The sequence below is a fragment of the Dermacentor silvarum genome, chromosome 10 (assembly GCF_013339745.2).
Source record: "Dermacentor silvarum isolate Dsil-2018 chromosome 10, BIME_Dsil_1.4, whole genome shotgun sequence".
Lineage (NCBI taxonomy): Eukaryota > Metazoa > Arthropoda > Arachnida > Ixodida > Ixodidae > Dermacentor > Dermacentor silvarum.
This window is the reverse complement of record NC_051163.1, coordinates 141,751,953-141,771,539: the sequence shown is the minus strand read 5'-3', so window position 1 is coordinate 141,771,539 and position 19,587 is coordinate 141,751,953. Positions and strand designations below refer to the sequence as shown.

The following is a 19,587-nucleotide window of genomic DNA, read 5'->3' as shown; positions in this document are numbered from 1 at the left end:
TTCGACGAAAACCGAAAACGGGCGCGCGTTACAATTGAGGGCGCGTTAGAATCAAGTAAATGCGGTAAACGTTTCTTTTTCGAATTTTCGTGCCGAACCTGCATATAACGAAATCCTCTTTATAACGAAGTTTTTCGGGAATTTGTCAATTTCCTTATACAGTAGAACCCCGCTGTTACGTTTTTCACGGGACCGTAAAAAAAAAAAAACGTAAGAGCCAGGAAACGCAAGAGCCAGGAAACAGGAAAAATTGAGAAATGGGAGTAGTGTTGAACTGCACACAATATTATTTTAATTCTTACGTGCGACAAAAAGTAGTTTCGCCCGACAGCCGAAGTATCGATTGCGGTGAGCTATACAAAGTAAGAATAGTAGTTTTATCGTCTGTATAAACTTGTAAGCATTCGGTTATTAACTAATTAACAAACATAGTGTCAGCGCCCACAGGCAAACATGAACACATCACACTCGATGAGCGCGGACACGCGCAGTTAAGCGCCGCTCCAGAAGCGAGCGAAGTGACCTTCGTGCTGTTGTCTATCGCTTCAACCCTAACTGAGCGCCGAGAACACGCAGCACGCACAAAGCCACGAGCCGCCCACGCACCTACACTGCGTAGAATCTACCCCCACGCAGATCGCTTTCAAGATAGGGCCCGCGGGACCGCGCGCGCGCCGCGGCGCAGTATGATGCCAGAGCACAACGCTACCCGCTACCCCCCCCCCCCCCCCCCCTCGCTCCCTCGCTGGTGCCTCGAGCGCAACGGAAGGAGGCGCGCTTCCTCTCTGCTTTCTTTCGCCATTGACCCTTACCCCTGCTTAGGCCATTGAGCCATTCTTTTCATTAAAGTTCTCTCTCTCTCTCTCTCTCTTTCGCGCGCGAGACGCGGTTAGGGTGGCTAGAAGCCACCCTAACGCGGTCGTCGGCTCCCCTCGCACGCTTTCACTCGCACATACAGCATACGGCGCGCGGCGACGTATGCTGTATGTGCGAGTGAAAGCGTGCGAGGGGAGCCGACGACTGCGTCTCGCGCGCGAAAGAAAGCATACGGCGCGCGGCGACGGCGTTATCGCCCTTGGACTTTATACGGAACATCTATGAGCCAAAACCAATTTTAGGGCCGCAACGCGTCATAGACATAATCTTAAGATAGCAAAAGCCGATATCAAAGGCCATACTTTTGCTGGCGGAAACCGAAAATACGTAATAAATGTCGCCCCCAGGACTTTGGGCGGCCAATGCCATCGTCAAGCAACCAAGCCAAGCGACATGAAAAGTCAAAATGGCCGCTCGGGCCGACGCGGTGTGGCAGTTCGCAACGTATGATGCGGGAACGGTCCCACAGTTGCGACGTAACAGCGGGGTTACCAATGCATTGGGTTCTATGGGAGCTGTGCCGGGACCGGCCGAAAACGACGTAACAGCCGGGAAAACGCAGCACCCGGGAACGTAACAGCGGGGTTCTACTGTATCCAGGTTTAACCGTATAAAGGTTGTGTGAGGGCTTCGGAAAACATTGCAATCATTGGCGCGTAATGCAGAAACAGAGCGATTTATCTGACCTCCAAAAGGGCATGATCATTGGCTTTCGAGCCAAGGGTGGAAGCATTTCCGAATCGGCTAAGTTTGCGAACTGTTCGCATGCCGCCGTGGTAAGAGTATACCGTGCATGGCAAAATGGGACTGTCCAAAATCGGCGGCGTGGCAAATGTGGTGCACCACGGGCCATAGATGACAGAGGTCAACGACGGCTGTGGAGATGCGTTTGGGTGAATAGACGTGCTACCGTTGAGCAACTGACCGCTCAGATGAACCAAGGGGCTACCAATAGTGTCTCCCAAACTACTGTTCAGTGAACGTTGCTGCGTCTGGGCCTCCGCAGTAGATGCCTGGTTCATGCACCTATGCTGACTGCTGTTCTTCAGTGATGAAGGCTGGAATTTGCACGGCAGTACTGCAACTGGACATCCACTGAGTGGTGACAGGTGGTGTTTTCCGATGAATCACGTTTTATGCTCCATCGATCGGACAGATGGACGTTGGCGTGTACGGCGTGAAACCTCTGAAAGCAAACACCCTGCAACCATTGCCGGAAGGGCTGGAGGTGGGAGCATTATGGTCTGGGGAATGTTTTCCTGGTATTCTCTGGGTTCACTCATCATTGTGGAAGGCACGATGGATCAATACAAGTATGCATCTGTCCTTGCGGACCATGTCGACCCATATATGCGCATTGTTTTTCCTCAGGATGATGGCATCTACCAGCAGGACAATGCGAGGTGTCATACAGCTGGCAGTGTACGTGCGTGGTTCGAAGAGCACCAGGATGAGTTTACCGATCTCCCCTGGCCAGCAAACTCACCTGACTTGAACCCAATCGAGAATCTGTGGGACCATCTCGATCTGGTTGTTAGCGCCATCGATCCTCAACCGCGTAATCTAGCGCGACTGGCCACAGCACTGGAGTCGGCATGGCTCAACATCCCAGTGAACACCTTCAGGAACCTATTTGACTCTCTTCCTGCACGTCTCGCAGCAGTCCGCTCTGCGAAAGGTGGTTATTCTGGCTTTTGACAGGTGGTCACATCAATGTGACTGGACTGCTGTGTATGTTAACTCAAGAAAGGACAAACACTATCACACATATTTTTATTAATTTTATCAGCTTTTGCAGCCCTAGTCAAAAATTTCCAGCCCCCAAGTGCTGCCAGTGAAATGAGATCAGATAATATAAGAGTATCTACTCATATTCTCTGATCACTGAGCATGGAAAAATTTCTGTGGCGCTGCAAGCAAAAATAATGGGATGGTCACAAAAGCTTGAGAAGCTTACGATCACGCTGTGCATTAGAACCTGTCCATAAACCTGCCTCCTTGGTACCTGAATGCTCTCCACCAGAAGAAAAAAAAAACGGCGGGTAGAATTCGAATCTGTTTATGCTGCATGTTAACATTTGATGTTGGTATTTCGCTGAGAAACGTTGATGTCTATTAAACAAAGCTAAATGTGGTTCACATAGCTTGAATTAACTCGAGGCCATTTCTGCGTTGCATTTCCAAATGCAGAAATGCTCAACAAAGGCACCTTCGTCACTAAATATACGAACAAAGTCTGCCTTGGTCCGTTGGCAAAGTGTCCAGCACGGATTACCTAAGGACATCTGCAGGAGGAGAAGTGGATGTTAAAATAATGATATCCACTGGATGACTGCTCTTGGACGTTGGGATCTTATCCGGACGTCCGATGCCCATTGGGATCCTGTTCACAATGGTACCCAAGGAAGGGAACATCCATAGCTCAATTGGTTGAGCATTGCACACGTGATGTGTGGCAGGGAACTTCCCCTATTATTTCAACATTTCTAATTAAAAACCCGAGTTTAATTTTGTCCCCGTGATAAACAAAAATGGGGTTCCTTGGTTCTACCTTTTTTCTTGTTCATGGTTAAAGCATGGTAACACTAACAGGCAGCAGCTGACATGGTAAAAGACTGCTAATTGGGCTAGAAGGAATGATGGTTCATGGTGACGAAAATTCATCACAAACACAAGGGACAAAGAAGGAAACACGCAACACAGCACTCATGTTTATGCATTTCCTTCTTTGTTCCTTGTGTCTGCTCTAAATTTTCGTTACCATGGATTAAAAAAAAAAATGAAAAAAGAAAAGGAAAAAAATGGGATAACAGAATTTGTGTGGCATAGCAATCTTATTGTGTGGGCCACTTTGCAACTCTTGCTGACCCCTGCTGCCAATTGTCCTTTTTTGTTTCTTTGCAGTACATCCACTCGGCTGGCATCATCCACAGGGTGAGTCTGCTGTCTAAGGTGTTTGTTTGCATACAGTCTCAAAATCGTCTTTGTGCTGACTTTGGTGCTCTGCTGATGAGCTGTGGGTTTGATTTTTGGCTGCGGCATTTTGATGAAGCTGAAAGTCTTGGGTGCACATTTTAAAGAACCCCACTGTGCAGTTTTGGAATTTTAAACCCTGCAAATAAAATTTTTAACGGCCTCTGCAGGAAGCATTTAGTTTGATGTTTCATTTGTGACTTGAAGCAGTCAATTTACTTTGCAGAAAGTGCGATGCAGTGTGCTGCGACCAGATATGATGAATGTTGCATGGAAGTACTAATGCCAAAAAGCAAACAGGTGTAGCAAAGTGACAGAATGGGTGCCCACTTGTTAATAAAAGCACACTCTCTGGCAGCAGCTGGTGCGAGGGTGGCATATCAAGATCTCTGATCCCTTGGTTATAATGAAAAGCTGCAGCTTTTAGCCTCCCAGCATTTGAACAAGGCTTATGGTTGGACACCTGACAGTTGTCGTCGTGGTGGGTTGTCAAGGGGCCTCGGCAGCGGCCGTGCCTGCAACAATTGTTGGTCTTGCGCACTGCTCATGCTGCTGTGGTGACATCTTCTCTGGCTGGAGTGGCTGCAGTGTCACTTCCACTGTGTGCTCGCATAGCGTGGCACTCTCCAATGGATGTCTAGTTTGAATTTTATAAATATCACGGTTAAAAGGGCGAGAAATGTTATCCTTCTTATGCAACAGCCATTGTGGTCAGCAGCACAATCTTGGGACTGAGTTCGAGAAACATCATTCTGAGTAAGTAAGCTTGAGTCCACGAGCTTTGGAACCAAAGCAGAACCTTAAACTCAATTGCAGAATGTGTGTTGACTAAACTGCAGAATAGATGAACAGAAAATTTACGTTTCACTCATAGCTCCAATAATTTGGTGCTACACAATTAAAACTATTCCTGATGAGAAATATCACGTAATTTTTAGGGGTGTGCAAATACTCAAAATATTCGATTTAGAATCGAATAGTGAATCTTCAAATAACTTGATTCGGTTCTTTGGATATTAGTATATTCGTCGAAAGGCCTGGCCGTGGTCAAAGCCTTGGTGCGTACAACATTCTCGTGTTGTGCTATCTCTGTCAATAGAAAGTTCGTCCAGGTCTGATCCAGGGTCTGATCGAAACAATTAACGCGATGCTGACAGAAGGAACAACAAATGCAGCGCGTATGGAAAGCATGAAAGCATGTGCGAAGATCAGGCCAATTAATCGCCGGAAGCCATGCAGATCGTACACTTGTTCATGCACGCATCATGCACACATGGGAGCAACCAATGGGAATGTTAAATCCCATGCATGGGAAGCGCATGCTTGTAGTTAGTGGCTTTAAAAGCAAATCTGTTGTTTCTTTTTATGTTGGTGTAGTCTTGTAGGATATCCCTTGCTCCTTTCACAAATTGAGGTGCCAGACAAGCATTTTTCTTCTCGCAGGATCTGAAACCAAGCAATATTGCGGTGAATGAGGACTGTGAATTGAAGGTATGTGACCCACTTGTGCTTCTTGGAAAGGCAACTGCTGCATGCATCTTTTTCCTCTGGCTCTGTTTCAAGCTGGGGCTTACTTTTCCCTCATGGAACTGTAAATGTTTGCTTTAATTGTAGAGGAACAATATGGGGGGCTGCCTTGTTTGGTGGCCCTCACTGCGGGCCTCTGAAGAAAATATTGCATGCCTGCATAATTCAAGAACAGACTTGTGATGTAGCAAGCCTAAACTGAGGGTCACTTAACACAATAAGTGCTCAGCATAGTTAGCTGAGAGAAGGTGTAATGGCTGGAACTACATCCTGCACCACCTGTGCCAGCAAACTTGAACCATGCGAATGTGCTATCAAGCAAGTAGTTACGTTGCATTGCATGTGGTAGGCGATGGTTGACACAGGGTTCCCAACACGGTTGCGCACATTTTCCCACTTCATTAGAGCTCAACAATATTGTTGACTTGACAACTGCAAATCACAATGTTAGTCTGTGCCTTTGAATTTACCTTTATTTATGCATTCCCTACTCAATAGTGGTATTTAAAAAAATTTAGACCATGACTAAACCTGACAGCTTTGTAGTTTTCTTCTTAGTGTACGTGTGGGCGATATTTTCGCCACTGCAAAAATTTTCTTTTGTTTAAGCAAGCTTCTACATAGAGGTGCCCTCAAGAACACACATTGACCTTGTCAATGTTGTTTTGCAATTAGATATTAGGTAGGCGATGCACGATGACACATAACAAAATTTTTAAGCTGCAAGTTAAGGGTTGAGGCAGGCTTTCCGTGCTGTACACTAGACGTACAGCCTTCCATGGGCTTCATGAATTCAGGGCAAATAATATTTAGTGAATATTGTATTTACACGAAATAGAGAATATCAATTGCACCTTTTAAATTATGTGTTGTGCAGAAATGTCTGTTTGCGAGCTTCTAGTAACTACAAGAATGTTGCCTCTACCTAGCCATGAACGAAATGTTATTCTGCGACATATCAAGAGGGCAGCGAGGCACAGTGCAAACATTTTTGCACTTCACTACTTATAGGCTTAATTCAAGTGGCAATAATGCAGCTGATCAAAATGTAGATCCTAAAATGCCAAAGCAGTCAGCTGGCAGCAAAAATGTCCCTTATCTGACGCATAATAATCTTTTTTGTAGGCTAAACAAACTGGTAGTTCTTCCACAGCACCGAAGCGCTTAAGTTTCGTATTGATTCCCGTTGCTGGTGACAAGGCATGGAGTGCGGCAAACGAGATAGGCACCTCCATATGGCAAAATATAGAGCGTGGAACAGAGCAAGATTTGCTAAACAAAAATGCCTTAAAATGACAAAATGAAATGCCTGGAAAGGCTGTGGCAGGTTGCCTAGCAGCAACAGGCAAGTGATCCTTCAGTTTTTTTCTAGCCAGTATATACCAGAGAGGCCGCAGTTGTCTTTGGCACATATGTGCTTCTGGTTTCAAATGTTCACAACGTGATGTGTTTTAGTCTTTGAACAGTACCAGCAACATTTTCTCACGCCTTTTCATCATTTGTATAACTAGAAAATGGTTCACGGCTGTTTTTCATAAGCAAGTACCCTCCAAACACCAATCTTGAACAATACATTCACCTTGAACTGACAGCTCAACAATATTGTTGACTTACTGTACCTTGCTTAGGTTTTGGAGAAATGTTCTCATATTTTATTTGGTTTGTATTTGTGCAATATGAAGAATTTAGATTAAACAACTTTATTGAGACTCCTACGAAGTTAATTCGGGGCGGGCCTCAGCCCCGCCCTAGGCTTCGGCCACGAGCCCTTGGGCCATGTCTTTTGTATCCTGCCAGGTAAAGGGTTAAGCATTGCGGTTGTCACCTTCTGTTTGCTTTGTCCGTAGTGTGTTTGTGATGTGCCTTATGTGTGTGGCTTCTAGATGTATGAGTAACATGTTCTGAGTAACAAAACTTTAGTTGGAAGTGAGTGCTTGTCTTATTCCTTCTGGGTCCCTGCTTTCTGTGCACTAAAAAACATGGTAGAATAAAAGAAACGCTGCAGTGCTGCTTTTCTTTAGCCTTTCTGATTGCGTACGATTGTTTTCAAGTAATCTAGTAGTGTATCACGTTTGTCACTCAGCTGCAATCTATAGGCTGTGAGCGTGACCCATGACTGACTCTTCTTCATCTCTACACATCATCATCACTTGCACAAGTTCCTCATCTGTATTTATCATCATCAGCCACACAGCTTGTTCTTCTTCGTCGTAGCTCTAGCTTGGCTGAAATAAACGGTTCTTTATAAGTGGTGGAAGATGCTTGTCATTCCCCGAGACCTCTCGCCCTTCTCACAGGAGCTCTGCTCAGATCACCGCATACCACCTACTGCCGTGCCTGCTCAAGACAATTCGAGCACGTCCGATGCTACCACCCCAGCACAGCCTTCGCCATCGGTCGTGGCCATCCACAACCGCCACTGCTGTACCCCTCAAGGGGCCTTTAAGGGTCTAATAAATGATGATGATGATAATCAAGCAAGAGATCACCTCTGCGTCGCATCTCACATGCTCCTACTGCCCCTGCGTTCGACAGGCACCAACAAAAGCCTAAGTGGCCAGCTAATATGTCGTCGTGAAGTCCCTCTAAGACTCGAAGGCGAAGGCAGCGAGGTAGGACTAGGACCCACCGGTTGGACCCCACTGGTGGTAAACGTAGCGATGTAGCAGGCCATCTTGGAGGCGGAATTGTCGAAGCTGGCATCGTAAGGGGCTGTTGGGTGGTTTGGCGAACCCACTAAGGCTATCCGTGAGAGTTCGACAGTAGGAGTCGGCCCGCTGAAGCAAGACGAAATCAGAGCGTGATGAAAACGTAACTTGGTCCAGGGGCGTTATCGAGAGCTGGTGTGAGGCAGGCGTAGCATCGGAACGACATGGTGGGAGGAGATGACGGCGCGTTACCGGGAGAGAGCAAGACAATGCGTCTGCATCATGATGACTTTTTCCAGACTTGTATGTTATTGTAAAGTCATATTCCTGCAAGCGGAGTATCCAGCGTCCTGACATGGTTTTTTATTGATGACAGCCAACACAGAGCATGATGGTCGGTGACGACGGTGAAGTGGCAGCTGTAAAGGTATGGGCGAAATTTCTGAATCAACCAAACGATAGCCAGGCACTCTTGCTCTGTAATGGTGTAGTTCCGCTCAGCTGGAGAAAGTGTTCGGCTGGCATATGCTATGACTTGCTCTTTAGAGGCTCCATTACGTTGCATAAGTACTGCTCCAATACCGTGTGTGCTTGTGTTAGTACGGAATAAGGTTGGGGCTCGATCATCGAAGTGGTGAAGCACTGGTCCGAAAGTAGGATGTTGCTTAAGAGCTTGAAAAGCCGACTCACTGTCGTTAGTCCATGTGAAAGAGGCACCGGTAACTAGTAGCTTGTGTAGAGGAGCAGCTATTGCAGTGAAGTTGCTTATAAATTGACGAAAATATGACGCCAAGCTCAGGAAACTACGTAGACCTTTCTGCTGCTGGGGGCGAGGAAACTGGAGAACAGCACTAATCTTTTCGGGGTCTAGCTGGATGCCATGTTTTGAGATGACGGGGCCCAATACTTTTATTGTTTTGCTTGCAAGTTTACATTTTTTTGTATTGATCTGGAGACCACCATTTGCAAGGCACTCGAGAACTTCGTTTAATCGTTGCAGATGTTGACTGAAGTTGACAATATATGAGAAGATGACAATATCGTCCAGGTAACAGAGACAGGTCTTCCATTTTAGTCCACGAAGAACACTGTCTATCATGCGCTCAAATGTGGCTTAAGCGTTGCAAAGGTCAAAAGGCATCACGTTAAATTCATAGAGTCCGTCTGGTGTAGCGAATGCAGTCTTTGTCAGTCTCGTTCATCGGAATTTGCCAATAGACTGATCGAAGATCAAGGCTGGAGAAATACTCCGCTACTTGCAGTGTGTCCAAAGCGTCGTCAATTCGAGGTATTGGATATACGTCCTTGCATGTGATCTCATTGAGCGCTGGATAATCGTTGCAAAAGCGAATGGAGCCATCTTTTTTCTTTACTAGAACCACAGGAGAAGCCCAGAACCTAGATGAAGGCTGTATTATCTTTCGTGCAAGCATATCAGTAACCTGTTCTTTCGGACAGCTATACACGATAGGGGCGTCGTCATATAATAGCAGAACCATCGGTTTCAATGCGGTGTGTGGCCACAGAAGTCTGCATCAACACAGGGGCACAGCTATCGAAACAGGCTTTGTGCTTCGCCAACACAGCCTGTAAGGCTTCAGACTGAGCGACTGTTAGGTCAGAACCAAGGACGGCTGGGGGAGGGAAAGAATCATCCAAACCTGAGGTTGGTGCTGGCAATGAAGCAGGGCAAAGCGTGACGATAGGGATGGGTTGAGGGTCGGCGAGGATTGCCACAGTCATCCCTTTGGGCAGTATCACAGGGTCTGGGGTTGTGTTGCAGGCAGACAGAAGAGCGCAGCCACGTGAAAACCGGACGAGGCAAGCAGTGATGAGAATTCCGCGAGAAATACAGCAGGGAGAAGGGACGACTAGAGCGTCTCCGTCGGCGATCTGACTGGATGTGACGGCGACGTCTTTGGGACCAGGATGTAGGACGTGGTCTACAGCGACAGCCGAATTCAAGCACGAAGATGAGTCCGTAAGAGGTGCAAGCGCTGTATCCATAATGTGTACAATTTTCTCTCTACATGAAATGACGGCTGAAGCAGAATGTAGGTAATCCCAGCCCAGGATAAGTTGCTGGATACAAGTAGGAAGGACAAGCAACTCAATGGGGTGGCGAATGCCATCAAAACACGAGCAGTAAACTGTCTGTCGGGGTGAATGAATGCATTATTAGCACCGTGCAAAATAGGTCCAAGATAAGGCCTTTTGACTTTTCGGAGCCACGAACACAGATCACTACGAAGAACAGATACGGCGGCACCAGTATCGACAAGAGTTGACACAGGCACACCTCCTATAGTTACAGAAAGCATGTTGGCCAGGTGAACAGGAGGGTGTGAAGACCGATAGGAAGCAGTTTTTCCTCCAAAAACTGCAACAGTTAGTTTTCCAGGTGCTGGGCCACAAGATGAGAAGTGGGGCGAAGCGGTGACGTAGAGCGCCAGTAGGGCGAAGGAGAACAACGTCTGGCCGAACGGGAACTATGAGGTGGATTGAGGGCAGCGGGAGGAGACCGAGAACGCTGCTGAGGAGACGAGTACACCCCAGGATAGTACCTGTCAGGTTGGCGGGTACGGTCTCTCTTACTCGGCATAGCCTCGTCGTTCATCCTGCTGGCGACGGTGGCAGAAGTGAGATATATGGCCACGTATACCGCAGTAAATACAAACCGGACGAGGTGGATGCCACTGAGGGTAGGATGGCGCAGCAAGTACCCTGGTGCTCATCGAAGCCAAATGGCCATAGGTCACTTCAGTAGGCACAGAGGTCACGGTAGGGGTTGGTAGCGAAGCAACATACGGGCCCCGCAGGGGCGTTTGCATCAGCAGGCGTTTGATGTGTTCCGACACCACGGACCCGAGCACATGGGGGTTGGACCCTCCCGCGCTTAACCGTGCGTGGCCTAGCCATGTCTGGGGAAAAGAGGATCCTGGGGGTTGAGCCGATGCCAGGTATTTGAACCTTTAAGACCCGTCTGCGGAGGCAACACACCTCTTCGGCCTCCGCTTCACGTAGACGGCACCCCTGGACTGACTCACCCGGGGGAAATTGGTGGTCGCCTTTTCCTGTTCCTCTCCTAAGTCTTTTGCTTTCCTATAAACTTACCTTTCTGTCTTGCCATCTGCTTTCTTCCCAATTTTTGTTTCTCCCAGGCGGCTTGGTTTAACCTGGTGCGGTATATCCAACCTTGAGTATTGCCCATGCATTGGGTTATAGCAGCGATGCACGGCTGGCGTGTAAAAGTCATTGCTCTGTCAAACTTGTAGTGTTCCCTTGTTGGCTCCGTGGTGGGTGGCTGCCATTGCTGCCAAAGCAACTACTTCCAGCATGCATAGAGCATCACTTCCTTTGCTACCCGATCGTACCGCTACAAAGCGCTTATGCACCGAAGTCTCCCTGAACTTTTTCGCTCCACGCAAAGAATCTTTTCCACGGTATCACGTTATCCACAGTGATAAACCTGAAAAGCCCGCAAGAGTAATATTGTCGCGTATACTCTGCTATAGAAAACACGCTGAATGAGAATCCAGGCAAGCGTAAGCGTCGATGCGCGATGCCGAGACGAACATCGTTCTCTTCTTTATTCAGTCCCCTCGCTGTGCCACACCATGTGGCATTACCTCCTCTTCAAAAAAAAGGAAAACATACATAGGCTTGACGTGAGAGCGCCGAGATGGCCTAGGACGAACACACAGGCTGTAGTCACAATCACTGTGGTGTGCGATGTAGTCACAAGGCACTGAGGGACGAGAAACAACAAAAATTAGCCTAAGCTGCTGAAAACGTCGGCTATTAGGGGCTATAGTACGGTTTCAACTGCACAACATGCACAATCTCAGATTGCGGTTGTTGACATTGGGGAGGCTGACTTCCGTCAGGAAGGACTTCGTAATTCACGTCACTAATTCGCTGCAACACTCTGTAAGGTCCGAAGTAGCGACTCAAAAGCTTCTCAGATAGTCCTTTTCGGCGCACGGGAGTCCAGACCAAGACTTGATCACCAGGTTGGCACTCGACTTGTCGATGGCGGAAATTGTAACGGTGCGTATCGATGCTCTGTTGTTTCTTTATGTGCACTCGGGCAAGCTGACGGGCTTCTTCAGCGCGTTGCACGAAAAGTTCGGCATCTTGGGCGAGATTAAGATGATCGATGTTGTCGCACGGCAGCATTGCTTCTAACGTAGTCTGCACTTCACGGCCGTAAACGAGGTAAAACGGCGTGAAGCGTGTTGTTTCTTGCGTAGCAGTGTTATAGGGAAACTTTACGTAAGAGAGTATCTCGTCCCATGTCTTGTGCTGTACGTCTACGTACATAGACATCATGTCAGTCATCGTTTTGTTCAGTCGTTCGGTCAAGCCGTTTGTCTGCAGATGATAAGCAGTTGTCCTTCAGTGGGTCGTGTAGCTGAGTTTAAAAACGTCTTCAATGAGCTGTGCTGTAAAGGCTTTGCCTCGGTCTGTGATGACGTGCGATGGGGCGCCATGCCATAGGACGATGCTCTGTATGAAAAACTGGGCAACCTCGGAAGCTGTGCCTCGAGGCAGCGCCTTTGTCTCAGCCATAGCCTCCTCGATAAACTCTGTGCCTGTCAAGACGCTGAGACAACAATAGGGAGGCGCCGTCGGCAGAGTTGCAAACTGCCGCCGCTCATTTCGCTGAGGGCGCCACCGACGTAGAGTGCCGCCGAGTCTCCCGTCTGCGCGGCGGGCGCGACACCGACTGTTTTAATTACTGCGATGGTGGCACAACGATCCACTGGGTGACCAGAGCGTTGTTTATAGCGCTGTAGAGCACCATAGTAGTGTCTCGAATACAGTCTGTGAAAGTGCGAGCACGGTTGCAGCAACTGTAACGTCAAAGCGGATCGCGCGTCGCACGTAGCAAAAAAAAAAAACGAGAAAAAACGAGAAAAAAAAACGCGGATTTGTTCATTGTGGTTAATACGCCCTTAGTTACCGTAGTAAAGTGCAGAAGGTACGCAAGCCGCCAAGCGTTATTACAGTTCTATCTTGTCAAAAGCTTCTTGCGACGCTGCTCTATAGTGAGCCGTCCTTCTTATATTCTTATTCTTTTATTCTTATAGTGAGCCGTCCTTCGGGCCTCGGCGCACGTAAAGTCTCTAGATTTTAAAGCAAAAAAAATATCTAGGGACTTTAGGCGCACTTTAGTAGCATACTATTTTTACGACTTTCAGACAAGTTTTCCCCAAGTTCTTTTGCATCAGATGAGCGTTGTGGCCGACGTGAATATTCATACCCAGAAACCTTTGCACTTTCTACCACGTCCGTGTGCCTTGGCGACCAGGAAAAATAGAAACAAGTATTTAAGGACCTAGAAAAAGCGCCGCATGCCTTGAACAAGCAAGATGCGAGCAAATATTTTATTGCAAACGCTTTGTTGAACGATGCATGCAGCTCAGACATACAAAATCCCGAGGGCGCTTCTGTCACTATATGCTTTGTCATTATATGCGTTGCTCGAAGTTACATGTATCCACGTGAAGAAGTTCATGGTGCTTCACCCGCACATGATGTTTGTGAACCAGCGTGGCCTCTTCGATTTTTTTTCTTTTTGACGTGATCGCACGTCAAAAGCATCTAGCAATAACGGTCGCTCAGCATTAAGCTCAGGTCCACGATCACCCAAGAAAGTTTAAATTTGTGGACCGTATCAACGCTGCTAGGTTTGACCGTAATGCACGAGAAAACTCGACAAAAACAATGCACCCGACTTACGATACCAGTGGAGGTAACGGAGAGACGGAGACGCGGGCACACGGCAGGAGTCATGAGCTAGTCTACGTCGGTGGCGCGATCTCTCGGTAGAAACGACCAATAGGGAGAGGGAAAAGCGACGGCCTATCGAACGCCGTTTGACAGGCACAGAGTTATCGAGGAGGCTATGTCTCAGCATACCGCGTCAAATAATCTGTGGCGGCGATTATCCAGCTGTTGCCAGAAGATGACAGTGGGAACGGGCCCAGAAGATCCATGCCGACCTGGTCGAAAGGTTTGCCAGGTGGGTCAATCGGATTCAGCAATCCCGCAGGCTTCACAGCTAGCGACTTTCAGCGCTGGCATTCACGGCAGGCTTGGACGTACCGCTTAACACACTCGGCAAGTCTGGGCCAGTAGTAGGATTTGCGCACTCTATCAAGCGTTCGCGTAAAACCTAAATGGCCAGACGGAGGCTCGTCATGACAGGCGAGCAAAACTTCAGCACGGAGGTCTGCTGGAACGACCAAAAGGTACGTAGGTCTTGTTGGTGGCAGCAGAGTTCTTATACAAGACGCCATCTCGTAAACAAAAAGACGACAATCCTCGAGCGATATGTCGCGGTATTGATGGGTTTCGTCCTTCCAGATGTTCGAATATAGGCCGTAGTGCGTCGTCTGCGCGCTGCTGTGTGGACAAATCAGTAACGCTTACGACCCCAAGGAAAGCGCCGTCGTCCTCAATGTCTTGGTTGGTAGTGTCGATAGGGGCGTGCGAGAGTGCATCAGCGTCTTCGTGTATGCGACCCGACTTGTACACGATGGCCATGTCGTACTCCTGCAAACGTAGACTCTACCGTGCCAGTCGTTCAGAAGGGTCCCGCAGATTTGCAAGCCAGCATAACGAGTGATGATCGGTTACCACTTTGAATGGGCGGCCGTAGAGATAAGGTCGAAATTTGGCCAGTGCCCATACGACGGCAAGACACTCTTTCTCTGTGGTGGTGTAGTTGCTCTCTGCACGCGACTTGTGTATGCAATCAATCTTTCAATGCTTTCCTGCTGTTGTACAAGCACCGCACCAAGACCAACGTTACTGGCGTCTGTATGAACTTCCGTCTCCACCTCCTCGTCAAAGTGGGCCAAAACTGGTGCTGACACCAGACGCTGTCGAAGCTCGGTGAAAGCAGTCTCTTGCTCTGCGGCCCAGACGAATGGTACATCGTGCCTCGTGAGGCGAGTCAGCGGCTCCGCCATCTTCGAAAACTTTTCGATGAAATGCCGGTAGTATGTGCAAATACTACTTCCCAGGAAGCGTCAAATCCTACTACCCAGGAAGGAATCCAGGTAGGAATCCTACTACCCAGGTAGGAATCCTACTACCCGGGTAGGAATCCTACTACCCAGGAAGAGTCGGACACCCTTCTTGTCGGTCGGTATTGGAAACGTGGCTACAGCGGCAGTTTTTGCAGCATCAGGGCTAACGCCTTCCGTGCTGACGATGTGTCCTAGAGACATCAGCTCCTTGTAGCCGAAATGACACTTCTGGGGCATAAGGGTGAGGTTAGCCGATCGGATGGCTTCGAGAACTTGCCGCACTCGTTTCAGGTGGTCGTCAACTAACGCCTTCCGTGCTGACGATGTGTCCTAGAGACATCAGCTCCTTGTAGCCGAAATGACACTTCTGGGGCATAAGGGTGAGGTTAGCCGATCGGATGGCTTCGAGAACTTGCCGCACTCGTTTCAGGTGGTCGTCAAATGTCGCCAAAAAAACAACCACGCCGTCGAGGTAGACGAGGCAGCTTTGCCACTTCAGACAGGCGAGAACGGTGTCCATCATTCGCTGGAAAGTTGCTGGTAACGTACAGAGACCGAAAGGAAGTACTCTGAATTCGTAAAGGCCATCTGGAGTGACGAAAGCAGTTTTTTCGCGGTCTCGTTCATCTACCTCAATTTGCCAGTAACCGCTCTTGAGATCGAGAGACGAAAAATACTTAGCTCACCGCAACCTGTCTAAAGAGGCATCGATACGTGGTAGTGAGTACACGTCCTTCTTGGTAACCTCATTCAGGCGTCGATAATCAACACAGAAATGAAGTGTTCCGTCTTTTTTCTTGACCAGAACGACAGGGGAGGACCACGGACTGTGCGAAGGCTGAATGACACCATCATCTAGCATCTCCTTGACTTGGGCTTGAATTGCCTCACGTTCTTTCGGCGAGACACGATAAGGTTGTTGTTTGATGGGGCGTGCGTCGTCGGATGTCGTTATTCAGTGCTATGTGATTGGCGTTTGGCCCACCTTAGTAGACCGAGCGAAGCACGCGCGGAATTCGTTCAAGAGTTCCTGCAGTGCGTTCTTTTGGTCGTCCATAAGCTGAGAGTTTACATCGATGTCTTTGAGCGAACCGTCGTCTGTGTCCACTTCAGAAGCAAAACACTCGACAATCTCCGTTGATGGTTCCGCGCAGGTGACGGCAGTGCCACGAAAAATGTGCCGATGATCAAAAGTAAAGTTGGTAACGAGGACCGCTGTCTGGCTATCACGAAGTTCCACAAGGCTTCGCGCTACATAAATACCGTGGGTCAGCAGCATAGAAATGTTGCCTTCTACAATGGCTTGACCGTCTTGTTTTTCGTCTGACTTGACCGGAACCATAACACTCGCACGTGGCGGTATCGTGATGCTGTCGTCTGAAACGGGAAGTGCAGATCTGTGTCCAATGGCGTCGGTCTGCGCTGTTGCCCTTTGTGTCGAAAAAGTGATGCAGCGCTTGCGGAGATCAATAGTGGCGCCATATTCCCAGAGAAAGTTCATCCCAAGAATTAAATCGCGGGAACACTCGCGTAGAACCAGACAAGTGGCGAGAAAAGCAGCACCGGGAATTTCTACTTTGGCGGTGCATAAGCCAAGCGGTGTGACGACATGGCCGCCTTCCGTACGAACTGGTGACCCATCCCAGGGCTACAGTACTTTTTTCAGAACGCTCGCCAGTTTGCCACTAAGAATGGAGTAATCGGTACCGGTATCTACAAGTGCACTCATCTTTCTGCCGTCGATCAACACAGGTATGTCTAGTGACATCTTTTTCACGGGAACTGGTTCTGGCGTCATCGTGTTTTCGTTGTTCTGCGGTCGTCGGGACGATACGAGGTCTTCAGCGCATCGAGTATCAGCGGCCCCGCCTCGGAAGGTCGCTGACGTCAGTTTTCCCGGCGTGGACTTGGTGATCTCTCTTGCGTCGTCCTCGAGGTGGTATCACCAGCAGGGAAATATCGCCGCGGTGAGGGTGAGCGTGACTGCCGCTGTGATGTGTCCGGCCAGCACTGCTGGTCGAGGAATTCTGCGATGTCGGGAGGCCATTGGCCGAACCTAGGTCGAGGCGAATCGATAGAAAAACCGCATAGTCCGGGTCGTCGGTAGAGGCACTCCCGATACACATGACCTGCTTTGCCTCAGTGGTAGCACAGCGGTCGTCGATCGGGTTGTTGAAACGCCCGTGTCAAGTATAGTGGTAGCGTCGTCTGCTACACGGTGCGGCGCATAGAAGCCGACGAGAAAGAGGTTGGAAGGAGGGGCGCGTGGCACGCGGAATTGCATGCATGGACACGAAAAGGAAAAGGGGAAACCCTGAAGACGAGCTGACGCATTGTCTCTTTGTATTAAGGCTTGTCCGTCCCCGACGACGAAGCCTGCTCTTTCCTTCGAAAAGGCTTTCGCCTTTACATTTGGTGCCGAAAACCCGGGAGCAGGACTTCGACTTGGATGGGCCATGGAGCGCTTGAAGAAGATGCGTGCAGCTCGAAGAGCTCAGCAGACGCGACTTGTGAAAGAGATTAGTGACCTCATTGAAACCAACGAGTTCAACCTGGCAACCCTCCGGACTATCAATCAGCGTCTCGAGAAGAGCACGAATGAGCTCACGAAGATCAACGGTGAGCTTCATGCCGAGATGTCTGACGATGAGGTCGCAGCCGACTACGATTCCGTACTGGAATATGAAGAACAGGCCACTGGCGCCCTGGGACTGCTGCGACACCATATTTTGGAGCTGTCTAATCCTCCGACCACTGGTACAGGTGTTCGTGTAGAGCAGCCGCCCATACAACCTACCAGCGCGCTGCCTTCTGGCGAGAACGGTCCCCAAGTGAGTGCCCCTACCGCACTTGGACCAAGACTGCCCAAATTGGACCTCTTGAGATTCGATGGATCAACGATGAAGTGGCAGTCGTTTTGGGACGTGTTCCGCAACAACGTGCATGAGAACTCCCGTCTCAGTGACATCGTGAAGTTCCAGTATCTCCGCTCTCTTCTGGACGGCCCGGCAGCCAAGGCTATCGCAGGGATCCTTACCGCCGAGAACAGTTACGCCGATGCCATTGAGATTCTCAAGGAACATTTCGGGAACGCCAAGATCATCGAGGCAAAGTACCTTGAGAACCTGCGTACCCTAACTCCGGTGAGCTCTTCGACCCATGTCACGGGATTGCGGAACCTGTACGACTTAGTACAGGTGACTATAAGAGGACTGAGAGGTCTCGGAGTTCCTGCGTCGTCGTATGCAGCAATGCTCGGCGAAGTTTTAACGAAAGTCATCCCTCAAGACGTCATGGTAAATTACCATAGACACAGAAGCCTTAAGGCAAATGACAATCGGAACGTAAGGCCAACAGCGGAGGAAGACCTTGAAGATCTCCTGCAGTATTTTCGCGTCGAGGTTGACTGCAGGGAGAGAACAGCTCACGGTCTATTAGAGGGATCCAGCAGACAGTACCTGCTGCCCGGATCCGGTCGCCGACAGACACCCGCGTCATCGGCAGCAGTGCTTAAAAACAGCACCTCTGGAACGTGCGTCTTTTGCGAGAAGCGTCATGCAACATCAGAGTGTGTCTCCTCCTTGGACCACAACGAGAAAAGGCGTCTGCTCATGGCAAGCGGCAGCTGTTTCCGGTGCACTACCAAGGGGCATCGGGCCCAGGATTGCCGCCGCAAGGTTAGTTGCACACACTGCGCTGGCAGACATGCATGCCTCATCTATGTGTTATAAGAACAGATCACAGGCGGTTACACCTGAACCAAAGCAGTCTCTCAGCAGCGCGTCGATGCATGCTACACAAGTAGGCAGCAAGAACCATTGCAGATTTGACACTGCTATTCTACTTCAGACGTTTAGAGCATGTATGCGGGGCCGCAATCTTTGCTGCTATGTACGAGGCATTCTTGACAGCGGCAGCCAACGTACTTTTGTTAGCCAAGAATTATCGCGCAAACTGAAGCTCGAAGTCATAGATGAAGTCGACTTATGCTTACGCGTCTTTGGCCATCAAAGTCCCAGCCGCACTGCTCGACGGAAGATAGTTAAGCTTGCACTGAAGAGTCAGTTTGATGGGACCCTTGTGGAAATTGAGGCTATTGAAATCCCGCACATTTAATAATAATAATAATAATAATAATAATAATAATTTTATTTCCATCAACTTGGTGGAGGAGGCTGCAAGTAAAAGCTGCTCCAGTGAGGCAGCTTGACGAGGCCCGCAGCCCCCTTTTAGAGTATTCGGCAACAACAATTCATACATGTATACACATGTGCATTATATATACATACACATATATGTACCCACATAAGCGCATATGCATGCACATACCTACGCGTGTGCATACAGAGACACTGGTGTCCAAAAATAATTAGGTAGCTTATGTAGTTCTCATGGTGAAAAAAAATGAATACATGTATACACATGTGCATTATATATACATACACATATATGTACCCACATAAGCGCATATGCATGCACATACCTACGCGTGTGCATACAGAGACACTGGTGTCCAAAAATAA

At 48.8% G+C, this 19,587-nt stretch overlaps 1 protein-coding gene across 10 annotated transcripts in view; it reads left to right on the top strand.

Moving 5' to 3' along the window:
- LOC119431015 (mitogen-activated protein kinase 14A-like) overlaps nucleotides 1-19,587 on the top strand; it is a 398,975-nt gene that overhangs the window by 193,015 nt on the left and 186,373 nt on the right. For all 10 annotated transcript variants that reach the window (XM_049656879.1, XM_049656873.1, XM_049656872.1 and 7 more), the window contains 2 exons: nucleotides 3,781-3,810; nucleotides 5,293-5,340. In XM_049656879.1, coding sequence (XP_049512836.1) covers nucleotides 3,781-3,810; nucleotides 5,293-5,340 — 78 coding nt within the window. The remainder of the gene's footprint in view (nucleotides 1-3,780; nucleotides 3,811-5,292; nucleotides 5,341-19,587) is intronic.